This window comes from Bos indicus, chromosome 18, assembly GCF_029378745.1.
Source record: "Bos indicus isolate NIAB-ARS_2022 breed Sahiwal x Tharparkar chromosome 18, NIAB-ARS_B.indTharparkar_mat_pri_1.0, whole genome shotgun sequence".
In the NCBI taxonomy this organism is placed as follows: Eukaryota; Metazoa; Chordata; class Mammalia; order Artiodactyla; family Bovidae; genus Bos; species Bos indicus.
Window position 1 is genome coordinate 58,358,310 of NC_091777.1, and position 16,753 is coordinate 58,375,062.

Sequence of the window (16,753 nt, forward strand, 5' to 3'; positions counted from 1 at the left end):
GTACAGAATCCGTCTGCAATGCAGAAGATCGGATTCGATTCCTGGGTCGGGAAGATCCCTGGAAAAGGGAATGACTACAGCCACTCCAGCATTCTTGCCTGGAGAATCCCATGGATAGAGGAGCAAGAGTGGGGCAGCACTGAGTAACTAACACACTTTTTTTCAGGCCAGAAATTTTTGGGAAAATTTTCTGTGCAGGCTTTATCTCAGTTGAAATGTTTTCACATTTGTCTAGTGAAGAATTGTTTAGAATTGGAGTTGTTGAAAGAGTCAGAGAGAATGAAAAGTTTGAATTGGATTGATTATTCCAGGTTGTCCAAAACTGTTCTATTAGTTGAGTCCACTTTACTAATCTATCCTCCCCAAGAGCTCCAGCTGAAAAGTAAGAGCTAATTTTTATTAAATGTATGCACATTTTTTTTGATTAGGGGAGTATTTCAAACATTGTAATTTTATTATTTTACTGAATATTATGAAAGCTGTCAATGGTGGGCAGAAATATCCTCATTTTAGATATGGGGGGAAAAGGTCTAATTCTATCAGAGTGCCTGTTTTCATTTAGAAACCTCATCCATCTTTTAGTCTTTGCCTGTTCTAAAGAATGAAAAAATATTATTTTAACTTTGCTTATTTATTTTACTTGATAACATTTATTAAGTCTTTTGTTGTTTTCTTCATGTGGTGGAGGTTTTGGGAACCTTGGTCCCCAACCTGGGATTGAACCCCAGTGCCCTTCAGTGGACCACTGGACCACAAGGGAATTCTTTTATTTATTTTATAAATTATTTATTTTCTTATGTCATTATTGCTTTTTTGTTTTAGGTTGATTATCTTTTTCTTAATCATATTGTGGATATTTATAACTATCAATTCAGCCTTCATTCTCCCCATCTTTTAGTTCAGTTCAGTTCAGTCATGTCCGACTCTTTGCAACCCCATGAGCTGCAGCATTCCAGGCTTCCTTGTCCATCACCAACTCCCGAAGCTTACTCAAACTCATGTCCATCGCTTTGGTGATCCCATCCAACCATTTCATCCTCTGTCGTCACCTTCTTCCGCCTTCAATCTTTCCCAGCATCAGGGTCTTTTCCAATGAGTCTGTTCTTCTCATCAGGTGGCCAAGGTATTGGAGTTTCAGCTTCAGCATCAGTCCTTCCAATGAATATTCAGGACTAATTTCCTTTAGGATGGACTCGTTGGATCTCCTTGTTGTCCAAGGGACTCTCAAGAATCTTCTCCAACACCACAGTTCAAAAGCATCAGTTCTTTGGTGTTCAGCTTTCTTTATAGTCCAACTCTCACATCCATACATGACCACTGGAAAAACCATACCTTTGACTAGACGGACCTTTGTTGGTAAAGTAATGTCTCTGCCTTTTAATATGCTGTCTAGGTTGGTCATAGCTTTTCTCCCAAGGAGTAAGCATCTTTTAATTTCATGGCTGCAGTCACCATCTTCAGTGATTTTTGAAGCCCCCCAAAATAAAGTCTGTCACTGTTTCCATTGTTTGCCCATCTATTTGCCATGAAGTGATGGTACTGGATGTCATGCTCCCCATATCTAAGCAACCACTAATATACTTTCTATCTCTAGATTTACCTACTCTGGACATAAATTCGATCATATAATATGTAGTCTTTGTAACTGGCTTCCTTCACTTAGCATAAACTTTCAAGATTGGTCCATGTTGTAGCATGTTTCTGTACTTATTCCTTTTTATACCTGAGTAATACAGTCTAGGGGAGAAGGCAATGGCAACCCAGTCCAGTACTCTTGCCTGGGAAATCCCATGGATGCAGGAGCCTGGTGCGTTATAGTCCATGGGGTCACGAGGAGTCGGACACGACTGAGCGACTTCCCTTTCACTTTTCACTTTCATGCACTGGAGAAGGAAATGGCAATCCACTCCAGTGGATTGCCTGGAGAATCCCAGGGATGGAGGAGCCTGGTGGGCTGCCGTCTCTGGGGTCGCACAGAGTTGGACACAACCGATGTGCTTTAGCAGCAGCGGCAGCAATACAGTCTAGGAGGTTGCCAAGACTCAGACACTACTGAGCACATGCATACACAATATTCTGTTATATGGATATAGCACATTTTTATTTTTTCAGTTGATTGATATTTGAGTTGTTTCCACTTTTGGCTGTTACCAATAATGCTGCTGTAAACATTTATGTACAAGTTTTTGTCTGGACATCTGCCTTCATTTCTCTTCAATATAAACCTTGGAGTGAAATTGTTGGGTCATATGGTAAATTTGTTTACTGTTTGGGGAACTGTGAGACTGTTTCCAAAGTAGCTGTGCAAAAGGAATACTGACTAAAGGAAAACTGTTTTTTATACCTTAGGATACTTCAGATACCAAACATTTGGTGGAGTCCAGCCTCCCAAGTCCATTTTTCAAATGAGGTTCTATTTGTTAATTTTCACATGATGATTAAAAAAAAAAAAAAGTGATAGTCACACAGTCACGTCTGACTCTTTGTGATCCCATGGACTGTAGCCTGCCTGGCTCCTCTCTCCATGGAATTTTCCAGGCAAGAATTCTGGAGTGGGTTGCCATTTTCTTCTACAGGGGATCTTCCCAACCCAGGGATGGAACCCAGGTCTCCTGCATTGCAGGCAGATTCTTTACCAACTGAGCCATAATGGAGCTTTAATTTGGGGATATTGTCTCCTCTTTGTAGGAAGCTTCAAAACACCTCTCTTACAAACACAAACAGCTCTCTTCACACAAGCATTTCCTTTCCCTCATTCTTCCAATAGAGTTATATTATGGGTTGGCCAAAAAGTTCTTAATTATGATTGGATCAGATTTAGTGTTTACATTATGTTGCTTGTGCGCGCATGTCCTCAGTCACTTCAGTCCTGTCCAGCTCTTTGTGATCCTGTGGATTGTAGCCCACCAAGCTCCTCTGTCAGGGAGATTCTCCAGGCAAGAATACTGGAACGGGTTGCCATGCCCTCCTCCAGGGGATATACCCGATCCAGGGATCGAACCCGCGTCTTCTGTGTCTCCTGGGAACTATAAGTAGCCGGACCTGGGAACTATAAGTAGTATTTATTTATATATGACTATCGGAGAAGGCAATGGCACCCCCCTCCAGTACTCTTGCCTGGAAAATCCCATGGACGGAGGAGCCTGGTAGGCTGCAGTCCATGGGGTCGCTAGGAGTCAGACAAGACTGAGCGACTTCAATTTCACTCTTCACTTTCATGCACTGGAGAAGGAAATGGCAACCCACTCCAGTATTCTTGCCTGGAGAATCCCAGGGACGGGGGAGCCTGGTGGGCTGCAGTCTATGGGGTCGCACAGAGTCGGACACGACTGAAGTGACTTAGCTTAGCTTAGCTTAGCTTATATACTACTATATACTGTGTACTACTGTAGTTCAACCACTAGTATACTATGATTACTTTTCCTTTCTTGTACGACTTTTTATTCTGCCCGGAGTTATCTTATTTATTCCTTACAAAATTTCTGGACTCTTGTTTTCAGAAAGCTCGGCCCTTGATACTGGCTCAAGCTTAGCCCAGTATCAGGGGCAAAAAATTTCCCCAGACGTTGGATTCCCTCTTCCCATTGGCTCCTGACTGCTCTCCTCCCCTTTTCTGGGCGGAAATCAGTGTAGTTTGCTGAGGGAGCGTTTAAGGTGCAAATCATTGCTGGCTCAGCGTGAAGAATCCTCCTGTAATACAGGAGACGCGAGTTCCATTCTTGGGTTGGGAAGATTCTCCGGGAGAACGAAGTGCATAAACCCACTCCAGTATTCTTGCCTGGAAAAAAAAAAATCCCCTGTCGGGCTACAATCGGACGCGAAGGAGCAAAGAGGAGCAGAGAATGAGGGTGGTTTGGCGTTTGTCACTTCCGTGCTTGTGCCTGGCTTTCTGTACGGCAATTCCTAAAAGATGGCAGCCTCGGGTTCCGTGGCGAGCAGGGCGCAGACATTAGCTCCCTGGAAAAGCCGAAACAACAACAACAACAACAACAGCGACCAAACAAACAGATGTGCCTGCTTCGTACAAATGCCGCAGCCCCTAGTCGGCCGCCGTAGTCCAGCTAGAGCGCAGTAGTAAAAAGAATTCTCGGAAGTGCGGGTTCGAGGAGGTCTCGGTGGGATCAGGAGAAAATCAGGGTAGTGTGTGAATTTCTGCGTGGAATAGGATGAGAGGACTGAGGTTTCGTTCGCGTCCGAGTTGGGTGGAGCCATGCTGTCCGTGGAGGAAGAGGAAGCAAGTGGGAGTTGGTGACTGGGCTATTTTATGGTTGGGGTGACGTTGGAGTCAGTTCTGAAGGATTCTGGTGTTTAGTCCAGTCGAGATCACGGATTGAAAATCCGTAATCGGGGTTTTGTGTCTCTTGGCCGTGCTTCATTGAGGACTGCGGCAGGGAGTGATATTTGTCAATAAGAGTGGTGTCTGGTTTGGATTCGGGATTTAGTAGGCGGTTTAATGACAGGATCGGGGGACGCCTGGTCAGCGAACCTGGGTGTCTAGTGCAGGTTTGGGGATGAATCCAATGTTTGCGGGAGGGGGGGTGGTGTCCAGGTTGTCAGTCGTTGAGAGGTTTGTGAAAGCGGAAGCTGTTCGGTGGGTGGGTGTTTCAAACGTTACTTTCTCCTTCAGTTCCTCAAGTCCAAGCCTTCGTTTGTAAAATCGCCTTTGGCTTTTTGTATCTTTTCCTCTCGGACCGGTAGAAATGAAAGCGTTGTTGGAGACCGAGGACTAAGCACATCTAAAGTGGTAAGGTTTCTACTAAAAACGAGGATTTGGCCTTTTCTGCTCATTTACTATGTGTGTGCACACACACTTGTAAATATTTCCTTGCACAGTTGTTCTAACAGGAGTACAAAAGCATCTCTGTTACCCCAATTCTGTTCTCCAATGATCACGTTTTTTAAAGTTTTCATAAGTTTACTTTTTAGTCCTCATTTTTCTATGCTTGATTTTCACAATTCCAGTAAACTGCTGAAATATTGGTATAATTAGCCTCATTATTTAATTTCCTATCATAAATATTCATAATGAATGTATCATACAATTTTTTTTCTGTGAAAATTCTTTTTTAAAAATTCCTACAAACCTATGCCATTAATGACTGGCATCACTCAATATGTACATTCATTTAGATAGAATTTAAAGGCTTAAATAGTCAGCACTTTTGAGAACAGGTTATGAATTCTGGATTTGCACAAGAGTGTGATTCCCTGTCCCTCATCTCCATCTTGATTTTTTAACTTTTTTGCCATTGTGAATGGTGTCTTTTTACTTTGGATCTTTTTACTGACTTTTAATTTTCTATTGCATAGAAGAGCAATTATTTTGAAAAGATTTGGTTTTTGCTCACCCTGCCTCATTATTATAGGCTTCCCCATCCCCCATGATTTCATTATGAAAAATTTCAAACATATATCAAGGATTTCAGAATTATACATTTGAATTCCTGTGTGCCTGTCATCTAGATTTTATCATCATGATTTTTTTGTGTTTCCTTTATTGTATATGTATCCATATATCACTCTTCTATTCATCATCAACCCACCTTTTTACTTTTTTGGGGGTATATTTCACTGTAAGTTGCAGACACTTATACATTTCCCTCTAAATATTTTAGTAAGCAAATAATTAGAGCTCTACTCATAGTTTTTTCCTAATAACTTTTTTTATTCAAACATCATACAGTTTATCTGCTTCAAGTGTACAATTTAGTGATTTTTATTGTAATCACATTTCTTGAACTTGTTTTTATACTTTTACTAAATGAGTTATTGTTGTTTTGTTGCCAAGTCATGTTTGACTCTTTTGCTGCTCCATGGACTGTATCCCACCAGGCTCCTCTGTCCATGGGATTCTCCAGGCAGGAATACTGGAGTGGGTTGCTATTTCTTTTTGCAGGGGATCTTCTCAACCCAGGGATTGAACCCTTGTCTCCTGTGTCTCCTGCTTGGCAGGTGAATTCTTTACTACTGAGCCACCTGGAAGCCCACTAAATGTGGATATATCCACAAATAATAATCTTGATGTGTACACTTTAATTTTTTCCCCTTGGTTTTCCTGTGTTTGTTTCTTTCGCACTGTGGAGTAGTTCAGCAGGTCCATGAGCACACATGGTTTCCAGGGCAAAGCTGTCCAGGTTGTCACGTTTGTATGTTCTCTTTCCAGAAACTGGCCTGTGATAATTCCCCTGCTGTGGGAGCTTCGTGTTGTGCTGGTTCTCTTTTCCCATCTCCCGCTTCACAGTCACCCCACTTCCACCTCACAGAAGGAAGAAACACTATCCTCACATTTACAGTCTTCTATTTTATTGCTCCAGCATGTGTAGCCTCTGTGTCCCCAAATAAAGGGACAAGTGACCTTGAAATTAGGTCGGTGACAATATCAACGACAAACATCTGAGCCCTGAGGAAATGGACACTCAAAAGAGAATTTACTTTTTACCCCACAGGTCCCTGATACATCAAGATACAAGATACATCAAGTGACATGAGGAGGTTTCCCTTCCTCGATGTCCTCACTTGCAGGGACATCACTGCCTTGGGACTAAGATTTCTAACCCGAAATTGAGGGAAGTCCAAAAGGAGACTCAGGACACATCCTAGTCTTTGTCCAGTTCTCAATATATCAGAAGAAAATGATCAAGGACCAGGTAACTTTTTGGCTTGTCTTATTCCTCCCATCATTCTGTAATTGGTTTCTGGGGGGACTGTAAAACGCAATTGAATTCAAAAGAAAATAACAAATTGGAAAAATAGGATTTGTGCAGAAATAAATTTAGATTTAAATTCAGCATCACACGATACTGGATGCTTGGGGCTGGTGCATTGGGACGACCCAGAGGGATGGTATGGGGAGGGAGGAGGGAGGAGGGTTCAGGATGGGGAACACATGTATACCTGTGGCGGATTCATTTTGATATTTGGCAAAACTAATACAATATTGTAAAGTTTAAAAATAAAATTAAATTAAATGTTCAGAAAAAAAAATAATAAGTTCAGCATCCAGGGAAAGTAGCATCAGGAACATATTGTAAACGGGATCTACACTGAAGGACTAATGTTGGCACAGCGTGCGTGATTGGAGTATCCTATGGGTTACCCTTGCTGTCAAGGGTAAACTTATATTTAACATTTCTTTTTTTTTCTTTATAATTTTCTTTATTTTTGGCTGTGCTGGGTCTTCATTGATGTGCAGGCTTTTCTGTAGTTGCGGCGAACAAGGGCTGCTGTCTAATTGCAGTGCGAGAACTTCTCGTTGCAGTGGCTTCTATTGTTGTGGAGCACAGGCTCTTAGGTACAGGTTCAGTGGTTGTGCTTAGATGCTCTGAGGCATGGGGTATCTTCGAAGACCAAGGATTAAACCCATATCCCCTGCATTGGCAGGTGGATTCTTTACCGCTGAGCCAGCAGGGAAGCCCAGGAGTTCACAGCCACAAGTAAATGATCCTGCCACATTGAAGACCGGGTGCAGCCTAATAAATAATAATAAAAAAAACCCTCCAGTGATTACGAAGTACATCTAGCAAAAAGTAAGAGTCCTCTTCACAGGCTTCTTTCCTAATCCCCTGGTTTCACTTAACAAACAGGCAGGAGTACGTACTTCCAGTCACTGAGTTTGTCTGCCTCTGTGTCTGTGCAGATGTTTGTGCATGGATCTCGCTCAGCTCTTAGGCCTTTGGATAGTGCCCTTCTATGACTGTATTTACAGTTTCATAAACTGAGTTGGGGAATGTGAGATCTCTCTCAGTCCTCTCTATTGTTCTGGTTTATATATATAGTCCATCATTATATGTTTGTGCTGCATTTTGAGTACTTTCTTCAGATCTTACCATTCATTTTATTATCTCTGCAATGTATCTGGTATGCTGTGAACCTGACTGGTAATGTAAATATAAATAATGTACATAGGTACGTAAGTATTTGTGTGTTTTTTGAAGGATGCTATTTATTTTCTTAGTTTGCATAATGTGCTTTCCTAGTCTCTCACTGTTTGGACATGTTTTAGAAAGATGTCTTTATTCCTCCTAACATATATATCTTGTAATTATAGTGTGTGGCGTTTCTTCACAGTTGATTCTGATAATGGTTACAAAGATTCATGGTGAATGTAGGAATGTTCTATTCATCCGGGTGTCACTAGAATATACTTAGTGCCTGGTACATATATACTTGCTTCAAAAAAAGTTATATATGTAGCACATGGTTCAACTCTATATTGCAAATGTTTCTAGTTTAGCAAAAGGATTTAATGAAGACATTATAGAAACTTCTGATTTGTTGAATGATGGTTGAACAGTTACAGAATATTTTGGGAAATAGGTTTGAACATGGTTAGATTTTGCTTCTATGACAATGTAGTTTAAAAAAAAAATCAAAACACCTCTGTATATAGATGTAGCCTAAATGGTAAAAGGAAAGAGAGCAGAACAACTTCCTTCACATGCCTTCTATTATGGTAACCAGAGAAACACTCTAGCAGGACTGTGTTGTTACAGCGATCACTGACACTGGAGGATGTGGCCGTGGACTTCACGTGGGAGGAGTGGCAGCTCCTGGCTCCTCCTCAGAAGGCCCTGTACCGGGACGTGATGCTGGAGAACTATAGCAACCTGGTGTCTGTGGGTGAGGACGGCTCCTCCGGGTCCCTCAGAGAGTCCCCAGTCAGTGGCCTTTCTTATTTTGGCTTCGGCTTCTGAAAGCTCTTCCGTGTCCATGGTGCCCTGAAGTGCTACCTGAGTCTCAGTTTCCTCTCTGGTCCCAGACTAGAGAGTATGACGTGCCCTTCCCTGAGAGATGAGCCTTCTCTTGGCTAAGCTGCACACTGTGTACTTCCTAAAATATAACTCCACGCTGGCAGACCACAACCCAAGTCAAGAGCCTATCTGTCTCATTTCCCATGAACAGGGTATCAAGCCAGCAAGCCAGCTGCTCTCTCCAGATTGGAACGAGGAGAACTGTGGCCCGTGGAAGACAAAGTCCACAGTCGAATCTGTCCAGGTGAGTGAGAGCACCAGCACTGGGTTGGCCGCAGGACTTACGTTCTCATCATTCAGAGATGTCACAGCCATGAGCGTCTGACAACATGGAAGCCAAGCTTCCACGACGCTCTCATAGAAGAGCTCTTTATCTTTTAGGCGTGTCAAAGAATGTCTCTGTTCTTGGATTTCATCCCTGTTTATTTCATCTTGATCTTGATTTTTTTTCTCTTAAGTTTCTGTTTAGAATTCTCAAATCTTCCTGTCCTGTCCCCAGCACTGTATCACTGACGGTTTCTTCTGCTTTCCTTGCTATGAAATTATACCTTCCACGCCTCTCTCTGAAGAGACATGTTTAATTCTTTTTAAAAAATTTTGGCCACACAATTTTTTAGTCAGAACTTGTTTTAGGGAAATTTTTTAGTTCCCTGACCAGGGATCAAACCTGGGGCCCCTGCACTGGAAGCCTGGAGTCTTAACCACTGGACCACCAAGGAAGCCCCAAGATTTTTAGCACTATCTTCTGGCAACTGCACCTTCTTGCCCCTTTGGATAATATTTATTTCCAGTCCTAACATTGACATCATCTTTGATTGGCAGATAGGGTTTCAACATATAAATTGTGGAGGGAGGAAAGATAAACCCTTAAGGCAGTCTCTGGAACCTTCGATTTTTTTTCTTCATAGATGTGTGTTGGGAAAGCCTCGGTCTTCCTGTGTTTCTCCTCTGTTCTCTCACCGCTGCTACACTCACAGCACTTCTGACATCAGATATGTGTTGAGTTTTTCCCCATAATAAGCAGTTCTCTGCGACACCAGCTGTATGTTTGTGTGCTCAGTCGTGTCTGACTCTTTGCAACCCCATGTACTGTATAGCCCAGCAGGCTCCTCTGTCCATGGGATTTCCCAGGCAAGAATACTGGAGAGGGTTACTGTTTCCCTCTCCAAGGGATCTTCCCGACCCAGCGATCTAACCTGCATTTCTTGCATCTCCTGCATTTGTAGGTGGATTCTTTACCACTAGCACCCCCTGGGAAGCCTGGCACCAGCAGAATGTCGTACAATTTAACTCAGTTCTGACACTGTCTTCCTGGAGAAAGCATCAGATCCCACAGGTTAAGGGCTCCATCACACCAGACACCCCCCCTCAACTCCACTTCCAAACACAAGTCCAGGTTGTACCCTTTGCTTCTGACTCACTTGCTCTAGACTGGGGCTTCCAAAGACTCCCCCCTCAGGTTCAATTCATTTGTTGGAGCAGCTCACAAAACTCAGAGAACCATTGCACTTACTAGATCACCAGTTTGTTATGAAAGGATCTAAGTCAGGAACAGCCAGATGAAAGAGGTGCCCAGGGCAGGGTGTGGGGAAGGGGCTGAGGGACTTCCACAACGTGTCTAGGCATAATGCTCTCCCATCACCACCATGTGTTCAGCCACCCAGAAGCCCTCTAAATCCTGTAATTTGGTTATTTTTATGGAGACTTCATCCCCCTAGGCATGATTGATCACTGACTTTGTCTCCAGCCCTTCTCCCCTCTCTGGAGAATAGAGGTGGAGGTGAGACTGAAAATTGGATCAGATCCAAGCATCTGATCAGGGTTTGGTCTTTCTGGTGACCAGCCCTACCCAGCATCCCCCACCCAAAATATAGGTGAAATAGAGCTTACAAAATGACATAGAATGAGAAGGCAATAGCCCGATACATAAAAGGCATAGGTGGGATTTAAGTAAAGATGATGGAGACCAAAGAATGAAGGTATGAAGTTGGAAACATGCTAGGTCTTGAGGGAACTGTTGAAAGATTAGCCTGAAGCCCCTTGAGGGCCGGTTTTAGGAGGTAATTGTACAGGAACAAGTGGAATGTGTACATGGATAAATAAAGTAAATGTTGGTCATATAACTTTTATCTCCAGGCTAACTGTTCTGGTCTTTGTTAGTAGAGTTGACCCTGAATAACACAGGTTTGAATGGGTCCACTTATATGTGGAATTTTTTTCCATAAATATGTAATAGAGTGCTATGCTATCTGAGGTTGCTTGAATCCTTGACTACAGAGGGATGTCTATAAAGTTGATCTTTATAAAGTTAAATTGGATCTTGACTTCGAGGAGGGTCTGTACCCCTAACCCCGTGTTGTTCAAGGGTCAGCTATAATTGAGGTATAGTGGTGGCGTTATGAGTTTGGTTTATATTATCCTTGGATATGTAGTCTTACTTTTTAATTGGGTGGCAGTAGTGTGAGCTGTAGTTAAGTACATCCAATAGTTCTGAGACAAATGGCAGGTGAACTGTCAAGAGTCCTGAGATCAGTAGTGTGATCCTTTAGGATTCCTTAAATGATGGAAACCAGGATGAATATGTAGGCTGTTGAAAGAAAATGCTGTTAGTGGCAAGAGGTGGGCTTAGGGTTTGTTACAATGAAATGGAAACAATTTGGATATTAACATGTGTACATGTACAAAGGGTAAAAGAAAAAGGTGCCAGTTCCCTAGTATGAAATTGTGATATAAGATACATATATATCTTGGTCTTTGACCTTGGTTTAGCGGTCCTAAAACCCTTGTAGTTTCCTGAGTACAGGACTGCTTATTTCCCTTATTAGTATCAGTATAGTCAATGTTGAGTGCTCCTCACTGGGCTTTTTAAAACTCAAAGTCATAAGACTTTCCTGTTGGTCCAGTGGCTGGGTCTCTGAGCTCCCAATGCAGGAGGCCTGGGTTTGATCCCTGGTCAGGGAACTAGATCCCACATGCTGCAACTTAAAAAAAACAAAACAAAAAAACTATATGCTGCAACTAAGACACAGTGCAGCCAAATAAATAAATAAATATTTTGAAAAACCCCCAAATCTTAATGTTACAAAAACTATAAATTTCAACCCATGCCTTCATCTACTTTCAGTCTACACTTTTTCCCAAATATCTCATCCTATCCCCTATCCTTATATAGTATTTATATACAGATGATTCCCACAGTGTTGTCTTCAGTGAGGACCTTTATCAGGATCTGTATGTTCAGTTGAATTTTTCATGTCTGCTTTGAATATCCAGAACCTACCTGAAGGTTGATACGCTTTGAGATGCACACTTGATTTAGCAACATTGTAAACCTCAGTGATAGTCCCCATCTCATTAAAAACCACTACTCATCTATCCAGTGGCCTAGGTCAGGTAATTGGGAATAACACTTGATTCTTTACATTTATCATAGCCACCATGAATGAACCTTGTTTTTTCTTTCTCTAGATTATATCCTAATTTTTTCCACCTGGTTCTCTATTGCTTCCTCAAACCACTTTTCACAATTTGCTCCTGCCTTCTTAATTGTTGCTTTAATGTTCAGTTTTACCCTAACTGGAATTTATGCTTAGTGACAATAAGGACTTTGTTTCTATTTCCTCATCACTGGCATAATGCTTGATACATAGCCATAATTTAATAAAGATTTATGGATGTATGAAAGTGTGCCACATCATTTGGAAACAAATAGCCCTCTGTCTTTGTTGATAATGAAAGTGAAAGTGTTAGTCACTCAGTTATGTCTGACTCTTTGTGACCCCAGGGACTGCAGCCCTCCAGGCTCCTCCATCCATGGAATTCTCCAGGCAAGAATACTGGAGTGGGTTGCCACTTCTTGGTCCAGGAGATCTTCTTGACCCAGGGATTGAACCTGGGTCTCTTGTGTTGCAGGCAGACTCTTTACTGTCTGAGCCTCATAATAACTTGATTTTATTTTACTATCAGCATACTTTGTAAGTTCACAATTACGAAACAGCCAAATCTGTATTTGCTCATTTTGAATGCTCTAACCTCATCTGTGCCCTATTTTACCCTTTATTTTACCCTTTATTTATATTATTGTGTTGTACTCTTGTCCAGGTAATAACAAACATATTTACTTGAAGTTTATTCCTTTTTTTTTTTTTTTGAGTTAAGGTATAGTTGATTTTCAGTTTTGTGTTAATTTCTGCTATACAGTAAAGTGTTTCATTCTTTTTCATATTCTTTTCCATTATAATTTCTCACAGTATATTGAATATAATTCCCTGTGCTATACAGGAGGACATTGTTGTTTATCCATCCTGTTTATAATAGATTACATCTGCTCATCCCAAACTCCCAATCCATCCCCTGCTTCCCTTTTGGTAACTACAAGTCTGTTCTCTATGTCTGTAAGTCTTTCTGTTTCATAGACAAATTCATTTGTGTCATATTTTAGATTCCACATATAAGTGATATAATATCTTTCTCTTTCTGACTTACTTCACTTAGTTTGGTAATTTCTAGGTCCATCCATGTTGCTACAAATAGCATTATTTCATTCTTTTTTTATGTCTGGGTAGTATTACATTATGTACCACATCTTTATCCATTTGAATGCTGATGGACATTTAGGTTGTTCCATGTTTTGGCTATTGTGAATTCTGCTATGAACATAGGGGTGCATGTATCTTTTAAAATTATAGTTTTTTCAGATATATGCTCAAGAGTGGGATTGCTGGATTGTATGGCAGCTCTATTTCTAGTTTTTTAAAACCTTCATACTGTTTTCCAGAGTGGCTACACCAGTTTAATTTACATTCCCACCAACAGTGTAGGAGGGTTCTCTTTTCTACTTGGAGTTTCTTTAAACGGAGGTCATAGTATTGTCTGTAAAGAGCCCACCTACCCAAAGGCATTTGTTAAACAGTTTCACTCTGTACCAAGTTCATGGGAAGGTTCATTCTTCTCTTCTTTCCTAGAAATGAGGAAAGATGACTGTCTTCTACAGGAGAACTTGCAAAATCAAAGCTGTCCAAAAAGAATGGAACGATGTCATGAACATAATGCACTTGGAAATGTTTATCAGAGCAAAAATCATTGTCCTTTATGGCAAAATCATGATATACTTTACTTACATGGGAAAACACTGAAGTCAAACTTAAGTTCAATCAGCCAGAACAGAAACTATGAAGTAAAGAACCCCGTTAAGGCTAATGTAAATGGGAAATTCTTCCTCCATGCAAAGCATGAGGAATTTCACAGTGAAAGTAAGCTTCCTGAGTGTGGAATTCCCATGAACACAAATTCACAGATCATTACATGTCTAGGAACTCAACAGATAAATAAACCTCATGTTTGCACTGAATGTGGGAAAGCCTTCATCAAGAAGTCCCGCCTCATCGATCATCAGAGAGTTCACACAGGAGAAAAACCCCACAGATGCAGTGTATGTGGGAAAGCTTTCTCTAGAAAGTCTAGACTCAATGAACACCAGAAAACCCACATAGGAGAGAAACAGTATGCATGCAATGAGTGTGACAAAGTCTTCCCTAAGAAGTCACGGCTGCTTATCCATCAAAAAACTCATACAGGTGAGAAGCCCTACATATGCGACGATTGTGGAAAAGGCTTTGTCAAGAAGTCTCGGCTCATTAATCATCAGAGGGTTCATACAGGAGAGAAACCTCATGGGTGCAGCCTGTGTGACAAAGCATTCTCCAGGAAGTCCAGGCTCATGGAACACCAGAGAACTCACACGGGAGAAAAACCTTATGAATGCACGGAATGTGACAAAGCCTTCCGCTGGAAATCGCAGCTCAACGCACACCAGAAAACTCATACAGGGGAGAAATCATATATATGTAGCGATTGTGGAAAGGGCTTCATTCAGAAGGGCAATCTCATTGTACATCAGCGAACTCACACTGGAGAGAAACCCTATGTATGCACTGAATGTGGGAAAGGCTTCATCCAGAAAGGCAATCTCCTGATACATCAGCGAACTCACACTGGAGAGAAACCCTATGTATGCACTGAATGTGGGAAAGGCTTCAGCCAGAAAACCTGCCTCATCTCGCATCAGAGATTTCACACTGGAAAGACTCCCTTTGTGTGTACTGAATGTGGAAAATCCTGTTCACACAAGTCGGGTCTCATTAACCACCAGAGAATTCACACAGGAGAGAAACCCTACACGTGTAATGACTGTGGGAAAGCATTCAGGGATAAGTCGTGTCTCAACAGACACCGGAGAATTCACACAGGAGAGAGACCCTATGGCTGCAATGACTGCGGGAAAGCTTTCTCCCACTTGTCATGCCTTGTGTATCACAAGGGGATGCTACATGCAAGAGAGAAACGTGGCGACTCAGTCAAGTTGGAAGATGCTTTCTCAAAGCATCTCAGCCCATCACATCCAAGTGATATGGTACAGAGGAAAAACCCTGTTAGTGTGGTGACTGTGCAGATGCCTTCTGTGGCAGTTCAGACTCCATCCCACAGTAATAAGCCCCTAGAAGATGAGAACATACCCCTTGTGGGACAGCTAGGCGGCAGATATGCACCCTCAGCAGGTAATAGAATTCGCACAGAAGAGAAACCTAGTGAATGTGGTAGCACCCTCAGTGGTCAATTATGTCATATTTTTGTCACAAAAGACACACAGGAATAAACTCATTCAATCAAGCTGGAAAACCCTTGAATAAAACCTTCTGGCTCTTTGTATGGCTGGCGAGTGTATACTGAGACAAATAGTATAAACACGGAGACTGGGAAAGCCTCTCATGGGAAGATAGACCCTAACAGGGCTTTCATAGGTCACATATGTCAGTGAGGTCATAGTTGGCATAAATGTAATGACTCTGGAGAAGTCCTTCCCCAGAAATAAGATTTCAGTAGGTGTCAGAGTTCACACTGGAGAGAAACCGTTGGACCTCTGAAGGCAGTAAATGGGTCAGTGGTATGTTCCTAGTCATCAGTTGGCAGAGGAAATCATGTAGAAATGAAACTCTGAACACACCAACTATGGCACGTCTTCAGCAAAATATCAGAAAGTGCATGAAGCAAATAACAAACCCTATGAAAATGAATCTTTTAGAGATGGCTGTCACAATTTTAACTTGATATATCAAATTGTAGGACAGTACACCTGGAATCAAATTCCTAATTTTGGTGTCAGTTCAGTTCAGTTCAGTTGCTCAGTCGTGTCTGATTCTTTGCGACCCCATGAATCACAGCACGCCAGACCTCCCTGTCCATCACCAACTCCCGGAGTTTACTCAAACTCATGTCCATCGAGTCGGTGATGCCATCCAGCCATCTCATCCTCTGTCATCCCCTTCTCCTCCTGTCCCCAATCCCTCCCAGAGTCTTTTCCAGTGAGTCAACTCTTAGCATGAGGTGGCCAAAGTATTGGAGTTTCAGCTTTAGCATCATTCCTTCCAATGAACACCCAGGACTGATCTCCTTTAGAATGGACTGGTTGGATCTCCTTGCAGTCCAAGGGACTCTCAAGAGTCTTCTCCAACACCACAGTTCAAAAGCATCAATTCTTCGGCGCTCAGCTTTGTTCACAGTCCAATTCTCACATCCATACATGACCACTGGAAAAACCATGGCCTTGACTAGATGGACCTTTGTTGACAAAGTAATGTCTCTGCTTTTGAATATGCTATCTAGGTTGGTCATAACTTTGCTTCCAAGGAGTAAGCGTCTTTTAATTTCATGGCTGCAGTCACCATCTGCAGTGATTTTGGAGCCCCCCAAAATAAAGTCTGACACTGTTTCCACTGTTTACCCATCTATTTCCTGTGAAGTGATGGGACCAGGTGCCATGATCTTAGTTTTCTGAATGTTGACCTCAGTGACTCCTTAATTGAAAGGAAGGTGTCTCTGTTGCACTTCATCTCTGAAAGTTATAATGTGATACATTCCCCTCTGTGGGCTTCCCTGGTAGCTCAGATGGTGAAGAATCTGCCTGCAATGCAGGAGACCTGGGTTCGATCCCTGGGTTGGGGAGA

General features: G+C 42.0%; 1 protein-coding gene and 1 non-coding gene across 2 annotated transcripts; one reads left to right on the forward strand and one right to left on the reverse strand.

The window, feature by feature from the left end:
* The first annotated feature begins 4,518 nt into the window (after positions 1–4,518).
* Positions 4,519–15,458, forward strand: ZNF613 (zinc finger protein 613). Its single transcript, XM_070771553.1, has 5 exons — positions 4,519–4,744; positions 6,447–6,647; positions 8,493–8,619; positions 8,902–8,994; positions 13,715–15,458. The coding sequence occupies exons 2-5, from the start codon at positions 6,633–6,635 to the stop codon at positions 15,403–15,405; spliced, it is 1,926 nt and encodes a 641-aa protein (XP_070627654.1). The 5' UTR covers positions 4,519–4,744; positions 6,447–6,632; the 3' UTR covers positions 15,406–15,458.
* Positions 9,397–9,469, reverse strand: TRNAW-CCA (transfer RNA tryptophan (anticodon CCA)). The gene has a single exon. It is a non-coding gene; the product is annotated as a tRNA-Trp (tRNA).
* Positions 15,459–16,753: the final 1,295 nt, after the last annotated feature.

Excerpts from the sequence above, each read along its gene's own strand:
- ZNF613 (XM_070771553.1), top strand. Across the intron at positions 8,620-8,901 it reads TAGCAACCTGGTGTCTGTGG|GGTATCAAGCCAGCAAGCCA; the intron begins GTGAGGACGGCT and ends TCCCATGAACAG. Across the intron at positions 8,995-13,714 it reads CCACAGTCGAATCTGTCCAG|AAATGAGGAAAGATGACTGT; the intron begins GTGAGTGAGAGC and ends CTTCTTTCCTAG.